A 13655-nucleotide genomic window follows, 5' to 3' on the forward strand; every position below is an offset into this window, starting at 1 on the left:
TTTGTGCCAACTTCACTAAATCTATCCCCAAATTCTTGAATTTTCATATCTAAAACTGTGTTAAAAATCACAACTTCAAAATGATGTTGATTAGTCTTATTGGTCCTATGCTTTAATGGGGTAACATAATATTGTGACGTGTCCACAATTCCAATACTATGCTTTTCACAAAAAGCACACACTAAACCCATCGTTTCTGAAAACTAGCAATGCTTTTTTTGTCCCTTTTACTAACGAAGCCGCTTCCAAAATATCTTGATTTTTTTTTCAAGATGCTTTGACAAAGTATCAGTGAGGCATAAAATTTCCAACATCAAGTCTAAAAGAAATACGAAATCAAGTGTTTTGAAATATGGCAAAATTCCATTTGCTTGATTACGGTTAGATAAAGTAGACCCCTCCTCTTTGACATATTTAAGAACAACAACAACTTCTGAAAACAAATTCAACAAACCTACAATTATTCTAAAATGTGAACCCCATCTAGTATCTCCAGCTCGAACAAGAGAAATCTCTTGATTTAACCCTCTTCCTGTTTCAGTTTCACTAATACCAATTTCGGTTGCCACTCTTTCTTTTTGCATCTCTCGTATCATATCTTTTCTCTTACAAGACCCACAAACGACAGTAACCACCAAACCTAGTTGTTCAAAGAATTCTTCAACATCATCATGTTTCTTTGCAACCACCACAACCACTAATTGAAGTTGATATGCAAAACAATGTATATAATGTGCAGAACTGTTTTCATTTAAAATCAATGATTTCAAACCGTTAAATGCACCACTCATATTACTTGCTCCATCATAACCTTGCCCCCTCACCTATATATTTGAAAAAATTAATAAACAAATAGAAGACATAAAAAAAATTAATATCATGTTAAAGGAATAAATATTTTATGATTTCTCACTTGATCGATAGTCAAGTTGTTGTTGGAAAAAACGGTATCGATGGCGGCTTTAAGAGTTAAAGAGGATGTATCCAACACGTGAACAACTCCTATAAATCTTTCATTTACAATCCCAAGTCTATCAACATATCTCAAAACTATATCCATTTTTTCTTTTTTGGAAACATCACTAGACTCATCAACTAATATACCGAACACATCTTTACTAATTTCATCACAAATAGACTTGATTATCTCTTTTGAAAGCCATTGTCAATATCTTTTTGAATCGTCGGAGAAGTCAACTTTTCATTTTTTGGAGCATTTTCTAAGGTAACTTTCAAAATCTTCTCATTATCCTCTCTAATCAAAGATAAGACTTTAAGGAAAAGTCCTTTATTATTAGACTTTTCCATCTCATCATGTCCACAAAATGGTAATGCAATTTTCAATAAAAATCTACAACTAAAGATTGTAACACGTAATCGAATTTCATAATTATTTTGCTCAAGTTTCGTTTGCTTATGCAAAACTTCACCAATAGATTGGTTTTTTCTCAATAACAAATCACACTTTTCTTCGGCCTTATGGTGAGAACTATGAATCTCACCCATATGTTTCCGAAATGATTTTTTTACTCCAATTGTCAAAGCCTTCGGTTATAAAAGCATATTTTCCACCTTGACCCCTACCATGTCTCTAAACAAATAACAACAAAAACAATATGCCTTCTTTTTTGTAATGTTATACTCTAACCATGGAAATCCGTTAACCATTCCACAACAAAACGTCTGCTTCTCACCAAATAAGGTAAATTCAAAATTATGCTCATTTGGTTGACAAGGTCCTTTAATCATATATTCTCTCTTTCTTTCATCCCTTTGATTAGGATTATAAGATCTAATCTTTGGCCTCTCCCCCGGATCCGAAGGAAGATCATTCAAATCAAAAGATTGTGGCACTTTTGGTTTTTGAGTATGCTCATTAAATTGTGGTTCTTGTGGTTTTGAAATATAGGCTCATTAGATTGTGGTTTTGGTGTATGTTGATTAAGTTGTGGAACTTGTGTACTTTCATTAGCCCTATTTTTTTTGAAGTTCCTTCATCATTGTTGTCTCTAACATCTAATTGTCTTTTGAAAAATTTGTTAATAGCTACCTACAATCAAAATACATCAACAATCAACTCTAATTCTATAACTTGATTTTAAGTTTCAACAACAAATAATCACTAATTATTGACCCTAAGTCTCTAATTTAATAATCCTAATTGGTAGTTTCTATTTTTCAACACAATGCCAAAAAATTGAATTTCAATTAACCAAAAAATAATAACAAAATTTTTACTTACTTGCTTCATTGGGCACCACTTTGATCAATAATCACCCACCACCAGCCACCGATCCGCGGCAAAAGAGAGGGCAGCAGTGTGGGGTCGCAAGGCAGGGAGTAAAACAAAGTCTGAAGTCACGATTTGTTAATTGTTTAGGAATTGACGTTCATAAGTTTCTTTTTAGGCTTGGGCTTTAAGTTTGGGCAATTGGGCTATTTATTAAGTGGATTATATATTTATAAAAACACAAAAAAAGGATAGCCCAAAATATATTTTAGACTTATGGTGCATATAAACAATAATTTCTTGGAAAAAATTTGTATTATTAATTTTCTTTTTGCGCCTCCTAGGATACCCAAGGTCCTTAATTGGATCCGACTATGGAATGAGAGACAATTATTTGAGCTCTATAACTACAAAAGATGGAAAATCTTAATTTATATATTCCTTTATGTTTCTTGACAAGATAATGACATGCTATAAATTAAGTTTCACTTATTTTGTATTTTGTTTAAAAAGTCAACCAACCAATGAGAAGAAAAGATAAATAGAATACAATGTCTAAAACTTCATAAATATGGAATGAAACTTGCTGTTGCTGTCATTTCTGTAAAAAGTAAGCCAACCAGTTCAGATAAATAGAAAAGTTCAATGTTTAAACTTCAAAAATATGGAATATAAATCAGCTGATAGTTGTATTATCTTTAAAAAGTCACCAACTATTAAAAGAAAAAAGGAAAGAATTACAAGGTCTAAACTTCAAAAATATGGAATACGACTCTGATAGTTTTATTATATCTAGAAAGTCAACGAGTCATTAAAATAGGAGAGAAAAAAATCCAATATACAAACTTAAAAAATATAGAATAAAACTCAGCTGATAGTTGTATTATCTATTTATCTTTAAAAAGTCAACCAACCAGTAGAATGAAACAGAATAAAAAATCCAATCTCTAAACTTCAAAAGTACTGAATACTACTCAATCGATAGTTGTACTATCTTTGAAAGTCAACCAACCATTAAAATAAAAGAGAAAAAAAATCCAACATCTAACTGTGGATTAGCCAATCTAAATATGGAATGTATATTAATTTTGAATTGTATGTTTATATGTTTATCAATCTCTTGATTATCAGGATTTTCTTTGTAAACTTGTATTTGTACACATAGTCTAATGAGAAGAGGGTTTGATTGCTACCAAGCTTATACTTAGAACATATAGTCATTATAGCGTAATTTGTTTGTTGTAATCATATTTAAAAGTCTATTACTCATAATGTTTTTTTTTCAAAATTCCAATATAAAGTTTATCATTCTGTGTGTTGCTTTCCACATTTTGATTAACTAATTAATGCTACTTAATGATGAATAAGATTTACTCATCATGGTGTTTAAACTACTTCTGTTTTTAATGAATAAATTCAAATGGCGATTTTGCTTTTCTCACCAAGTCAAAGTATAGCAGGATGTACAAGTTACTAAAGCAGGATAATAATTACAGGAGTTACAAGCTACTAATGCACAAGGTACAAGTCTGTTGGATCCTCCTCGCACAGACAGTAGCACATGATTTTAAGAGAGTGAGAAAACTACTACTAGTGGATTTTCCACATATTACGAGACAAAGAAAGGCAATGGGTATTGTTTTATAATTTTATGTCACAAATTGCTTAATATTGATGAAAATATTTCAAGCAGTTGCTATTGCTGCGGGTAAGAAAAAAAACCATGCCTATACAGGTAAGAATTGCTAAGCACGTTACTGTATGTTGAAATAAAAAAATCATTGATTATGATTATTAAGTTTTCTTTATCAGTTTTTGTTAAATTGGAATTTTATTGGAAACTCACAGCTCTCACTCTCACCACATATATTCTATCCAAACAAATCAACATGTCAATTGATAAGATATTTCTTGAGCTTTTATATAATTGGAAGTTGCTTGGAAACTCACATCCCTCTCTATATATACACATTTCATTTCGTTGATGTGCTCAAACCACATACATTATCTCAGCAAATCAACATATCGATGGCATCTTCATCATCTTCTCCTTCCGGCCCAGCCTTTTCCTCTGCTGCTAAGTCATGGAAGTATGATGTTTTTCTTAGTTTTAGAGGGGAAGATACTCGCAAGACTTTTGTGGATCATCTCTACTCAGCTCTCGAAGAACAGGGGATCTACTCTTACAAGGATGACATAACACTTGCTCGGGGAGAATCGATCAGCCCTTCCCTGTTGCAGGCTATTGAAGAATCACAGATTGCCATCATCGTGTTCTCTAAAAACTATGCAAATTCGACCTGGTGCTTGGATGAACTTACACATATTATTAAATGCAGGAATGAGATAGGGCAAACTGTTATGCCCATATTTTATGACGTGGATCCCTCTGAAGTGAGAAAACAAAAACGAAAATACAAAGAAGCATTTGACACACATGAGGTGGAGAACAAGAACAGAATTAAATCTTGGGGACAAGCATTTGTTGATGACCCTTGGGGATGGCTCTCTGCACCACTCGAGCAAAATCGAAAATACAGAGAAGCTGCTGCCAAACAGGAATTGGAGCACAAGACCAGGGTTGAATCATGGAGAAAAGCACTTGTAGAGGCAAGTAACATTTCTGGATGGGAAACTACACAGATTGCCAACGGGTAAACTTGTACCTTATACACTCTTTATATAGATGTTTTAATTATGGTTGATGGTGTTGATGACCTTTAAAAAGAGAGGCTTTATAACTAGATCAATTGACCAGTTTGGTAAGTTCAAGTATATCTCAAACCCAGGTTTATGGTTCAAATAAAGTTATGATGGACTTCATTAAGTTCTAGTTCTAAATCCATAATTAACACGTTGCTTCAAGCTACAACAACAAATCCATCATGCTTTACATTCTTATATTTGAAACTATATGATGATTCCCAAGAAAATTGTTACAAAAGTACTTGTGATATTGACATTACATTTTCTATTTAAATGTAAAATATAAAACGTGATTAAGACTCCGTTTTCTTTTTTGCCATGGAACATGAGACCAATTACCTCTTTTGTTAATGTGGGCATATATTAATTGTCCTTGTATGTCTATCGTGTAGGCATGAATCACAAGGCATCAAACAAATTGTCGTCGAAATTTCACAGAAATTGTATCCACTAACTTCAAAAGCAGATGAAAACCTGATTGGAATGGCCGTACGAGGGCAAAGTTTGAAATCAGAGTTACAAATTGAGTCAGGCGGTGTTCTCATGATTGGAATATGGGGGGTTGGGGGTGGTGGTAAGACTACTCTTGCATCTTCGGTTTATAGAGAAATCTCTAGCAAGTTTAATGGTTGCTGCTTTATTAAAAATATTCGAGAGGAATCAAGCAGGTATGGGCTGGAAAAGTTGCAAAAAAAAATTCTTTCAGAAATGAAAGTAAGCAAAGTTGGAGGAGGGAGATCCTTGATTGATAATAGGTTACGCCGTAGAAAGGTCTTGATTGTTCTAGATGATGTCGATCACCTCGACCAATTAAAAGCATTAGCTGGGTCACATGATTGGTTCGGTGAAGGAAGCCGAATAATTATTACAACTAGAGATGTGCATTTATTAAATGCACACAGAGTAGATGTGATGCATAATATTAGCTTATTAAACAATGATGAGGCTATGAAGCTCTTCTGCAAGCTTTCACCGCAAGGTAACAGACCTAAGGAAGATTATGAGCGGCTTTCAAAAGAAGTGGTTTCTTATGTTGGTGGGCTCCCATTAGCACTTTCAGTTCTTGGTCCTTTCCTGTGTGACAAAGATATTGATGAGTGGAAGAGTGCTTTAGCCAGATTGAAAGACATCCCAAATGATGATATTGTGGGAAAGCTAAAACTCAGTTTTGATGGACTTACAAAGGTTGAGAAAGAGTTGTTCCTTGATATTGCCTGTTTTTTTAGGTGGGAGAACAAAGAAAAGTCAATGGAGATACTTGATGCTTGTGGTTTTCATCCTGTTATAGGAGTCAAGGTGTTGATACAAAAGGCTCTCATAACTATTTCCAAAGATGGAGAGTTTGATATGCATGATCTGGTGCAAGAAATGGGACACCACATTGTTAGAGGGGAACATCCTAACAATCCTGAAAAACATACCAGAGTTTGGAAGGAGGAAGATGCTATAACAATATGCTCTATGGATGCAACGACGGTAACAATTAAGATAGCTTTGCATGATATATATATATATATATATATATATATATATATATATATATATATATATAGAGAGAGAGAGAGAGAGAGAGAGAGAGAGAGAACTATAATTATTCATTCTTCAAGGAACCAAAAATCTTTTTTTCAAGTTCTAAAACTTATTTTTTATCGAAAAAATAATTTAAAAATATCTAAATTTATATATATTAACATTGTGAATGTGAAAAATATTTTTCAGATTCACCATGTGAATCTAGATTCACATTGTGAATTTTCAAAGATTCACATTGTTAATTTGACGATTTTTTTTTTTTTAATTTGATATCATTGGAAAAATGATAAAAAGTTGTAAATTTTTGTATTTTTAGTTTTTTTTTTTGATAAAAAATAAGTTTTAAAAGTTGAAAAAAAAATTGGTTCCTTGGTTTCTTGGTTAATTATGATTCTCTATTGAACCTCACCCTATATATATATATATATATATATATATATATATATATATATATATATATATATATATATATATATATATATATATATATATATATATATATATATATAATTTGTTCCTATATCATAGGAACTTGATATGATTGAAGCAGTCGGACTTCGATTCTTTGTTTTTCCACTTGAGGATAAGCTACCACTTGTTGCAAACGGGAAGAACCTTAGGTGGATTCAATGGCAATGTGATATTGCAATTCATTTGCTTAGTAACTTTCCACAAAGGACGCTCTGTTGTCTAATATTGGGTCGTGGCCTTCAAAAACAACTATGGGAGGGTAATAAGGTAATTCTTATTGTATTTTTAATTAAAGATGAAAACAAGATGGATGATGAATGTCCGACCTCAGTAAATGTTGTCATCAAGCAATTTCAGCTACTACCTCTGTCTCATATTTATTGTCACTTTCTACTTTTGAAGTCTTTAGTCTTTAAATTAGACCTTAAATATTTTTATTTTTGATATATAATACTTAATACAAAATATATAAATGAATGTATTTTAAATGTTTTTTTCATTGTTATAAATTTAATCAGTAGTATATAACTCAATTAAAAATATTTAACGTCAAAATTAAGAATAAAAACTTTAATAGTCAAAAGTGTACAATAAATATGAGACTGGGGAGTATATTTTTATAACTAGCTATAGTATTGAGTATTGAAAGCATGAACCTTTTATTGTGAAAATCTTGTTTGTATGAATAAGAATAAACTTGGTAATTAAAATATAACTTCTTTGATATGATATGAAAACATTAGTCATTGCATCCATGGTATGTAAAGATCGTCCTCCATATAAATATCCTTTTGTCTTAACATAACGACCAAAATTTGTTTTTTTTTTTTTTTGAAATAAATGCTGTATAATTATTTTGGTAAGATTTGAATCTAAATATTATTTTTGTTGACTAATAACCATATAAAACATTGATATCATGCATTTAGGTTCAAAAATCTTTTATTATTTTGTTTTTATTAAGTGAATTTTATATTGTTAATTAAACAATAATTCAAATGATTTCCATTTATAGATGAAAGGATTTAGTTTTTTTGTCCATTTTTATCCTCCGAGACATATATATATATATATATATATATATATATATATATATATATATATATATATATATATATATATATATATATATATATATATATATGCGTTCTTAAGCGAAAATTTTGACTTGTTTGAACTTGTATACGTCAGTTTCTGCCAAATTTGAAGATCATTGAACTTTGGAGTTTTCATAACCTAATCGTGACACCAGATTTTTGTGGACTTCCAAATCTTGAAAGATTCATCCTAACTAGATGTTTCTATTTAGAAGAGATTCATCCATCAATTGGACGCTTGGAAAGACTTGTTTTCTTACGTATAGCACACTGTCCCCGTCTTGAGATGTTCCCACCCATTACCCAACCAAAGAAACTTAAGACCCTTGAATTCTCAAGTTGCCCCAAACTTTTTAATATCTCAGAGATCCAGAAGCAGAACATTGACAATTTAGGGAATCTTGATTTGGATAATAGTGGGAAAGAAGTTGAATCCTCTATGGAATGTTGTTTAGAGGAGCCTTGTTTACCTCGTAACAACATGAAGCCTTGTTTGCATGACAACTTGAACCACATAGGGTTGCAGTTTTTTTTCAAGGACATAAGAAAGTTGGATCTAAGCTTTTGCAGTTTGGGAGATGAAGAAATTTTCTCTGCTGATTGGGAGTTGCCCAACTTGGAAGAACTCAATCTAAGAGGAAATGACTTTTCACTATTAAGTTTTAGTCGCTTGAAAGTTCCTCGGCTCAAACTGCTAAACGTGTCATATTGCCAAGGCCTTGTAGAATTGTCAGAGCTGCCATCAAGTATAGCTGTTATTTTGGCTGATTCTTGTACATCACTTGAAACCTGTGGAGATGTTTCAAACTGTAAATGGTTGTGGAACGTCTCGCTTCTGTTTGGGAACAGTTGTGGTGGTGACATATTACTACATTCCATGCTCCAGGTTTGGCTCTACATACCTTTTGAATTTCAATCTTTGTTATGTTTACCCTACAAAAAGAATCATAATTGAATATATATGATTTCCATGGCAGGGAAATGCTATTCAGGATCACTTTATCATTGTCATTCTTGAAAGTCAGATTCCAAAGGAATTTGAAAGTAGACTATTTAGGAGGAACACATTTACACTGCATTTTCCAGATGATTGGTACAGTGACTTTTGCGGGTTCTTAATATGTGTGGTCACAGAACACATTTCTCCGAAAATTAATATACTTATCAAGCAGGGGGTAATTAATTATTATCCATTTTGGCTTATGTCAAATGAAGTGGAGCCTGAATCTGATGGAATGAGGACATTTGTAGGATATGTTTCCTTTGGTTCATTGAGGCACACTGCATTTTCAAACTCATCTTACACTGTGATATCAGTTTACACAAACATAGACAGTTATGTTGTAGCTAAGCTTGTTCCTAGGAAATCTAAAGCTCAGGTCCAAACAACAAAATTCGCAACAGACTTCTCAGAATTTTACGAGCAGGAACTCAATTATGGCGAACCGTCATTTACTATCCAAGATGGTCCAAATTCTTCTATCAATATTATATGGCAAACACCCCAATCGTCGCGGGCGTAGGCTATTAGTTGATGAGTTATTTGCAAAAATGGGGTTGTTCCCATTTTGCTTTGTAAAAAGGGAAAATGACTGAAAAGCCCAGCAAATTTTCCAAATCATTAAAAAAATCTCAATTATGTTTTGTATGTTCAAAAAAACCCAACGAATTTAACTTTTTGTCTAAAAACTCCAACAAAGTTCCAAACCGTTTAAAAAATCCAAATTTTGTTTTGTTTAAGTTCATTGGGGTTTTTTTTGAACAGTCAAAACATGAGTGGAGTTTTTTAAACATTTTGGAAACTTTGTTGGTCTAACAAATCATTTTCCCGATACGGTAATAAGCCACGTCATCTATTTCTCTTATTTGACTTTCAGGAAAAGGTAACTTAGTTGGGTTTTTTAGACAAAATGTTAAGTTCGTTGGGTTTTTTTGGACAGACAAAACATGATTGGTGTTTTTTGAACAGTTTGAAAACTTTGTTAGGCTTGTAAATCAATTTCCCTTGTAAAAATAGGGTCGTTTACTATCCATTTGTAAATATAGGGCTGTGGCCCCACTCAATCACCCACATTTACTTTTATCATTTCAAAAATTTATATTTGAGACCCCTAAACTATCATAGCATATCGTTTTTTAGATTCAATATTTTTTAGTTTTTATTGGTATTTTTTTATCTATTAAATTTATTGTGAGACTTATTTCTTTTATCATAAAATTTTCATTATTATAAGCGTATAAATTAAAAACATGTAGCTTTTATATAAAACTCATGATTTAACCCAAATTTTTTTCCCAAATTTACATCCAAACTTTATCTTTATTATTTCTAATTATTTTTCATAACTTTCTGGTTTATTTTTTTACCAACTCCCTTTTGTTTTTTAAAACAAAGTTCTTTTCTTTTAAATATTTTCATAACTTTGTTTTTATATATCTTTTAAGAAATTTAATTTCACAAATTAGTTTTCTATGATTTTTTTTGACGTTCGATTTTTATATTTTAAAAAAAATCATTTAATAATGTAAAAACGTTATAAAAACATGCTAAAATATGTGAATATATAAAATCAAATAACTTTTCTATAAAAAAATGTTTTTAAAGTCTTTAACAAAATAAAAAATAAAACTGAATATACTAGTGGAATTAAATAATTTTTTTAATGAGTTGTTTTTCAAAATATTTAAAAGAAAATAAAAAATAAAAGTAAATAAAAAATGTAAATCTACTAGTTCATAAATCACGTTATTTTTTTAATTTTTTTTAAAGACTTAAAATAAATTTGTAGAAAAATTATTTAACTCCACATATTCACACATTTTATCATATTTTTATAACGTTTTTACAATATTATGATTTTTTTTAAATATAACAATCGTGCTTCAAAAATAGTTATAAAAAAAAAAAAGAATTTGTGAAAATGATTTTTTTAAAAGATATTTAAAAACGAGTTTGTAAAAAAACAAAAAATTAAGACAAGCTTGGATTTAAATTTATAAATAAAAAAAATGATTAAATCATGGATGCTATATAAAATCATAATAACCTATTTTAAACACCATTAATTGTTTTTGATTTCATATCCTTTCATAGATAAACAAAAAATGATTAAAGGCATAATATTATTTTTGCTTTAAGTGGTATTCCCTAAAATCATCTGTTCGTTTATAATTTATACACTTATAGTAATATATAGTAATATGAAGTATCAATATTGAATTAAAGACACTAATGAACAAAGTAAACATTTTAAAGAAATAGGTTTATAGATAAAATATTAAAGAATAATAAAGATAAAATATGAATAAAATATAACAAAGAGTATAAATATAATCTATTAATAATAATATAGTTTAAGGGTCTCACATATAAATTTAAAATATGAAAAAAATATATCAATAAAAGCTAAAAAGTACTAAAAATAAAAGGATATCCATTTAATATATTATGATAGTTTAAGGGCCTTAAGCGTAAATATTTGAAATGATAAACGTAAATGTTGGTGATTGAGTGGGACCATATGCCTAGATTTGCAAATGGATTGTAAAGTGTCCTATTTTTACAAAGCAAAACCGGAATAACCCCATTTTTGAAAAAAAAAAAAAAAAAAACTCATTAGTTGATTCAGGCCGAGTGATAAAGATTTAGGCCAAGGTTGAGAGTGCTCTTTATGTACCATAGGATGTGTTTTATTACATTGGATTGTGGTTCTAGTGGTGCATGCATAAACATGCATATATTTTCGTTGAACTGTGTACATTATGCCTGGCCTTGAAAATGCATGTGAGATATTGCAAAGCACCCAGTAGACATGGGTATAAGGAGGGTCCAGTGATCGGGGTGCCCACTATAGCACTGACTTTGGAACTAGTGATCTATGGTGGCAACCGGAACGGTTTAAAGTTATTAGACTAGATATTTATTATCTTGTATTTATGTATGTAGATAATTCGTAGGCTAGCAATACTTTCCATATAGAATCATTGTTCATGTATTTATACCTCATTGGTTAAAGAGAGGCATCAAGTTTTCTATGACTTTCATGGTGTCACAGCTCTTGGTCTTTTGCAGGGGTAACAAAGACCTTTTTTACCAGAATAAGAAACAGGGCACAGGAAAGCAAACTGCACAGGGGACAAAATAAGTGATAAATGACTGGGAAGGGTAAAACTGGAATAAACATTTTTAAAGAAAGCTGCACAGTGAACAGAGAAACACAGAAACACAGATGACAAGTAAAGGCACAAAGATAGTTTGAGGCAAAGTACTTTTTATTCACTGAATAAGATAAAAAAGCAAGTTGGGATACAAACACAGCGTACATATGCCTTGCTATTAAACTAGGAAGTTAGCAAGAAAGTAGGAACTAACTAGCTACATGCTAAAGACCAGGGAACCATCTTCACACGTGGTCTTTGATTTATTCAATGAAAGTAAACTAAATAATCCTAATTAAAATGTGCAGAAAAACACGTGAACTCTGAGTTATTTCAACAATTTCCCTCCTAATTCAGAGTTCTCAACCTTCTTTATACCTGAGAGAATGGTAATCTTCAACTGAATCAAAAGTAAAGAGTTACAAGGTATAAATAATTACAAAACAAAGAATGACCTCCTGTGATTAAGGAGTTTCCTATCACAAAATTTGACTAATTTAGGTTCCTATAATTATGCACAAGAGTTAATTAGGTACAGCTAATGTACAGCTATTACCCCCCCCCCCCCCTTCAAGCTGATTGGTGGGGGACCAACACGTAGCATGCCACGTAAACGTTCAAATAATGGTCGTGGAAGACTTTTAGTAAATATGTCAGCCACCTGAAGCTTGGTTGGTACAAACTTTGTGTATAACCGACCAGATGACGCAAGCTCACGGATGAAGTGGTAGTCAATATCTATGTGTTTTGCTCGTCTGTAAGAGATAGGATTTTGGCTAAGAAATAGAGCACTTTTGTTGTCACATAAAAGAGTGGGTCGATTTGGCGGTAGAGCATGTAGTTCCCTTAAAAGATGAGTAAGCCATATGATTTCTGCAGCTGTGTTGCCCATTTCCCGATACTCCGATTCACAACTTGATCTAGAGACGGTTGGTTGCTTTTTTGCACTCCAAGAAACAAGATTACCACCCAAGTAGATGGAGTAGCCATATGTGGATCTTCGTGTCTCGATGCATCTAGCCCAATCTGCGTCTGAGTAACCAACTAACCGAGTTGTAACAGGCTTATCAAAGGTAAGACCATATGACATTGTACCCTTGACATAACGAAGAATGCGCTTTACCAACTGGTAATGGGATGTAGTAGGAGAGTGAAGAAACTGATTGGCTTGATTTACCGCATAGGAGAGGTCTGGTCTCGTGACGGTGAGATATTGTAGAGCTCCTACTAGTTATCGATATAAGGTTGGATCATGAAAAGGTTCCCCTTGGGAGTTGAATGATTCAGTTGTGTTGAGAGGAGCTCCAACTGGTTTTGCATCAAGTCCGACTCGAGATAGAATATCATATGCATATTTCGCTTGACTAAGGAAGAGACCAGTGCTTGTGTAGATGACTTCAAGACCCAAGAAATAGCTTAGTTTGCCTAAATCTTTGATAGCAAACTCATCATGGAGCCGA

The 13655-nt window shown here is 31.8% G+C and overlaps 2 protein-coding genes across 2 annotated transcripts; one reads left to right on the plus strand and one right to left on the minus strand.

The window, feature by feature from the left end:
- Positions 1–230: 230 nt before the first annotated feature.
- On the minus strand, positions 231–1060 carry LOC111900583 (uncharacterized). The gene is made up of 2 exons (XM_023896464.2): positions 914–1060; positions 231–824 (listed from the first exon to the last, which is right to left on the minus strand). The coding sequence occupies exons 1-2, from the start codon at positions 1058–1060 to the stop codon at positions 231–233; spliced, it is 741 nt and encodes a 246-aa protein (XP_023752232.2).
- Positions 1061–4176: 3116 nt separating this feature from the next.
- On the plus strand, positions 4177–10164 carry LOC111900596 (disease resistance protein Roq1). Its single transcript, XM_023896478.3, has 5 exons — positions 4177–4884; positions 5329–6412; positions 6998–7207; positions 8132–8923; positions 9015–10164. Exons 1-5 carry the CDS (start codon positions 4259–4261, stop codon positions 9558–9560), a joined length of 3258 nt encoding a protein of 1085 aa, XP_023752246.1. The 5' UTR covers positions 4177–4258; the 3' UTR covers positions 9561–10164.
- Positions 10165–13655: the final 3491 nt, after the last annotated feature.

Source organism: Lactuca sativa, chromosome 8 (assembly GCF_002870075.4).
Source record: "Lactuca sativa cultivar Salinas chromosome 8, Lsat_Salinas_v11, whole genome shotgun sequence".
Taxonomy (NCBI): Eukaryota; Viridiplantae; Streptophyta; class Magnoliopsida; order Asterales; family Asteraceae; genus Lactuca; species Lactuca sativa.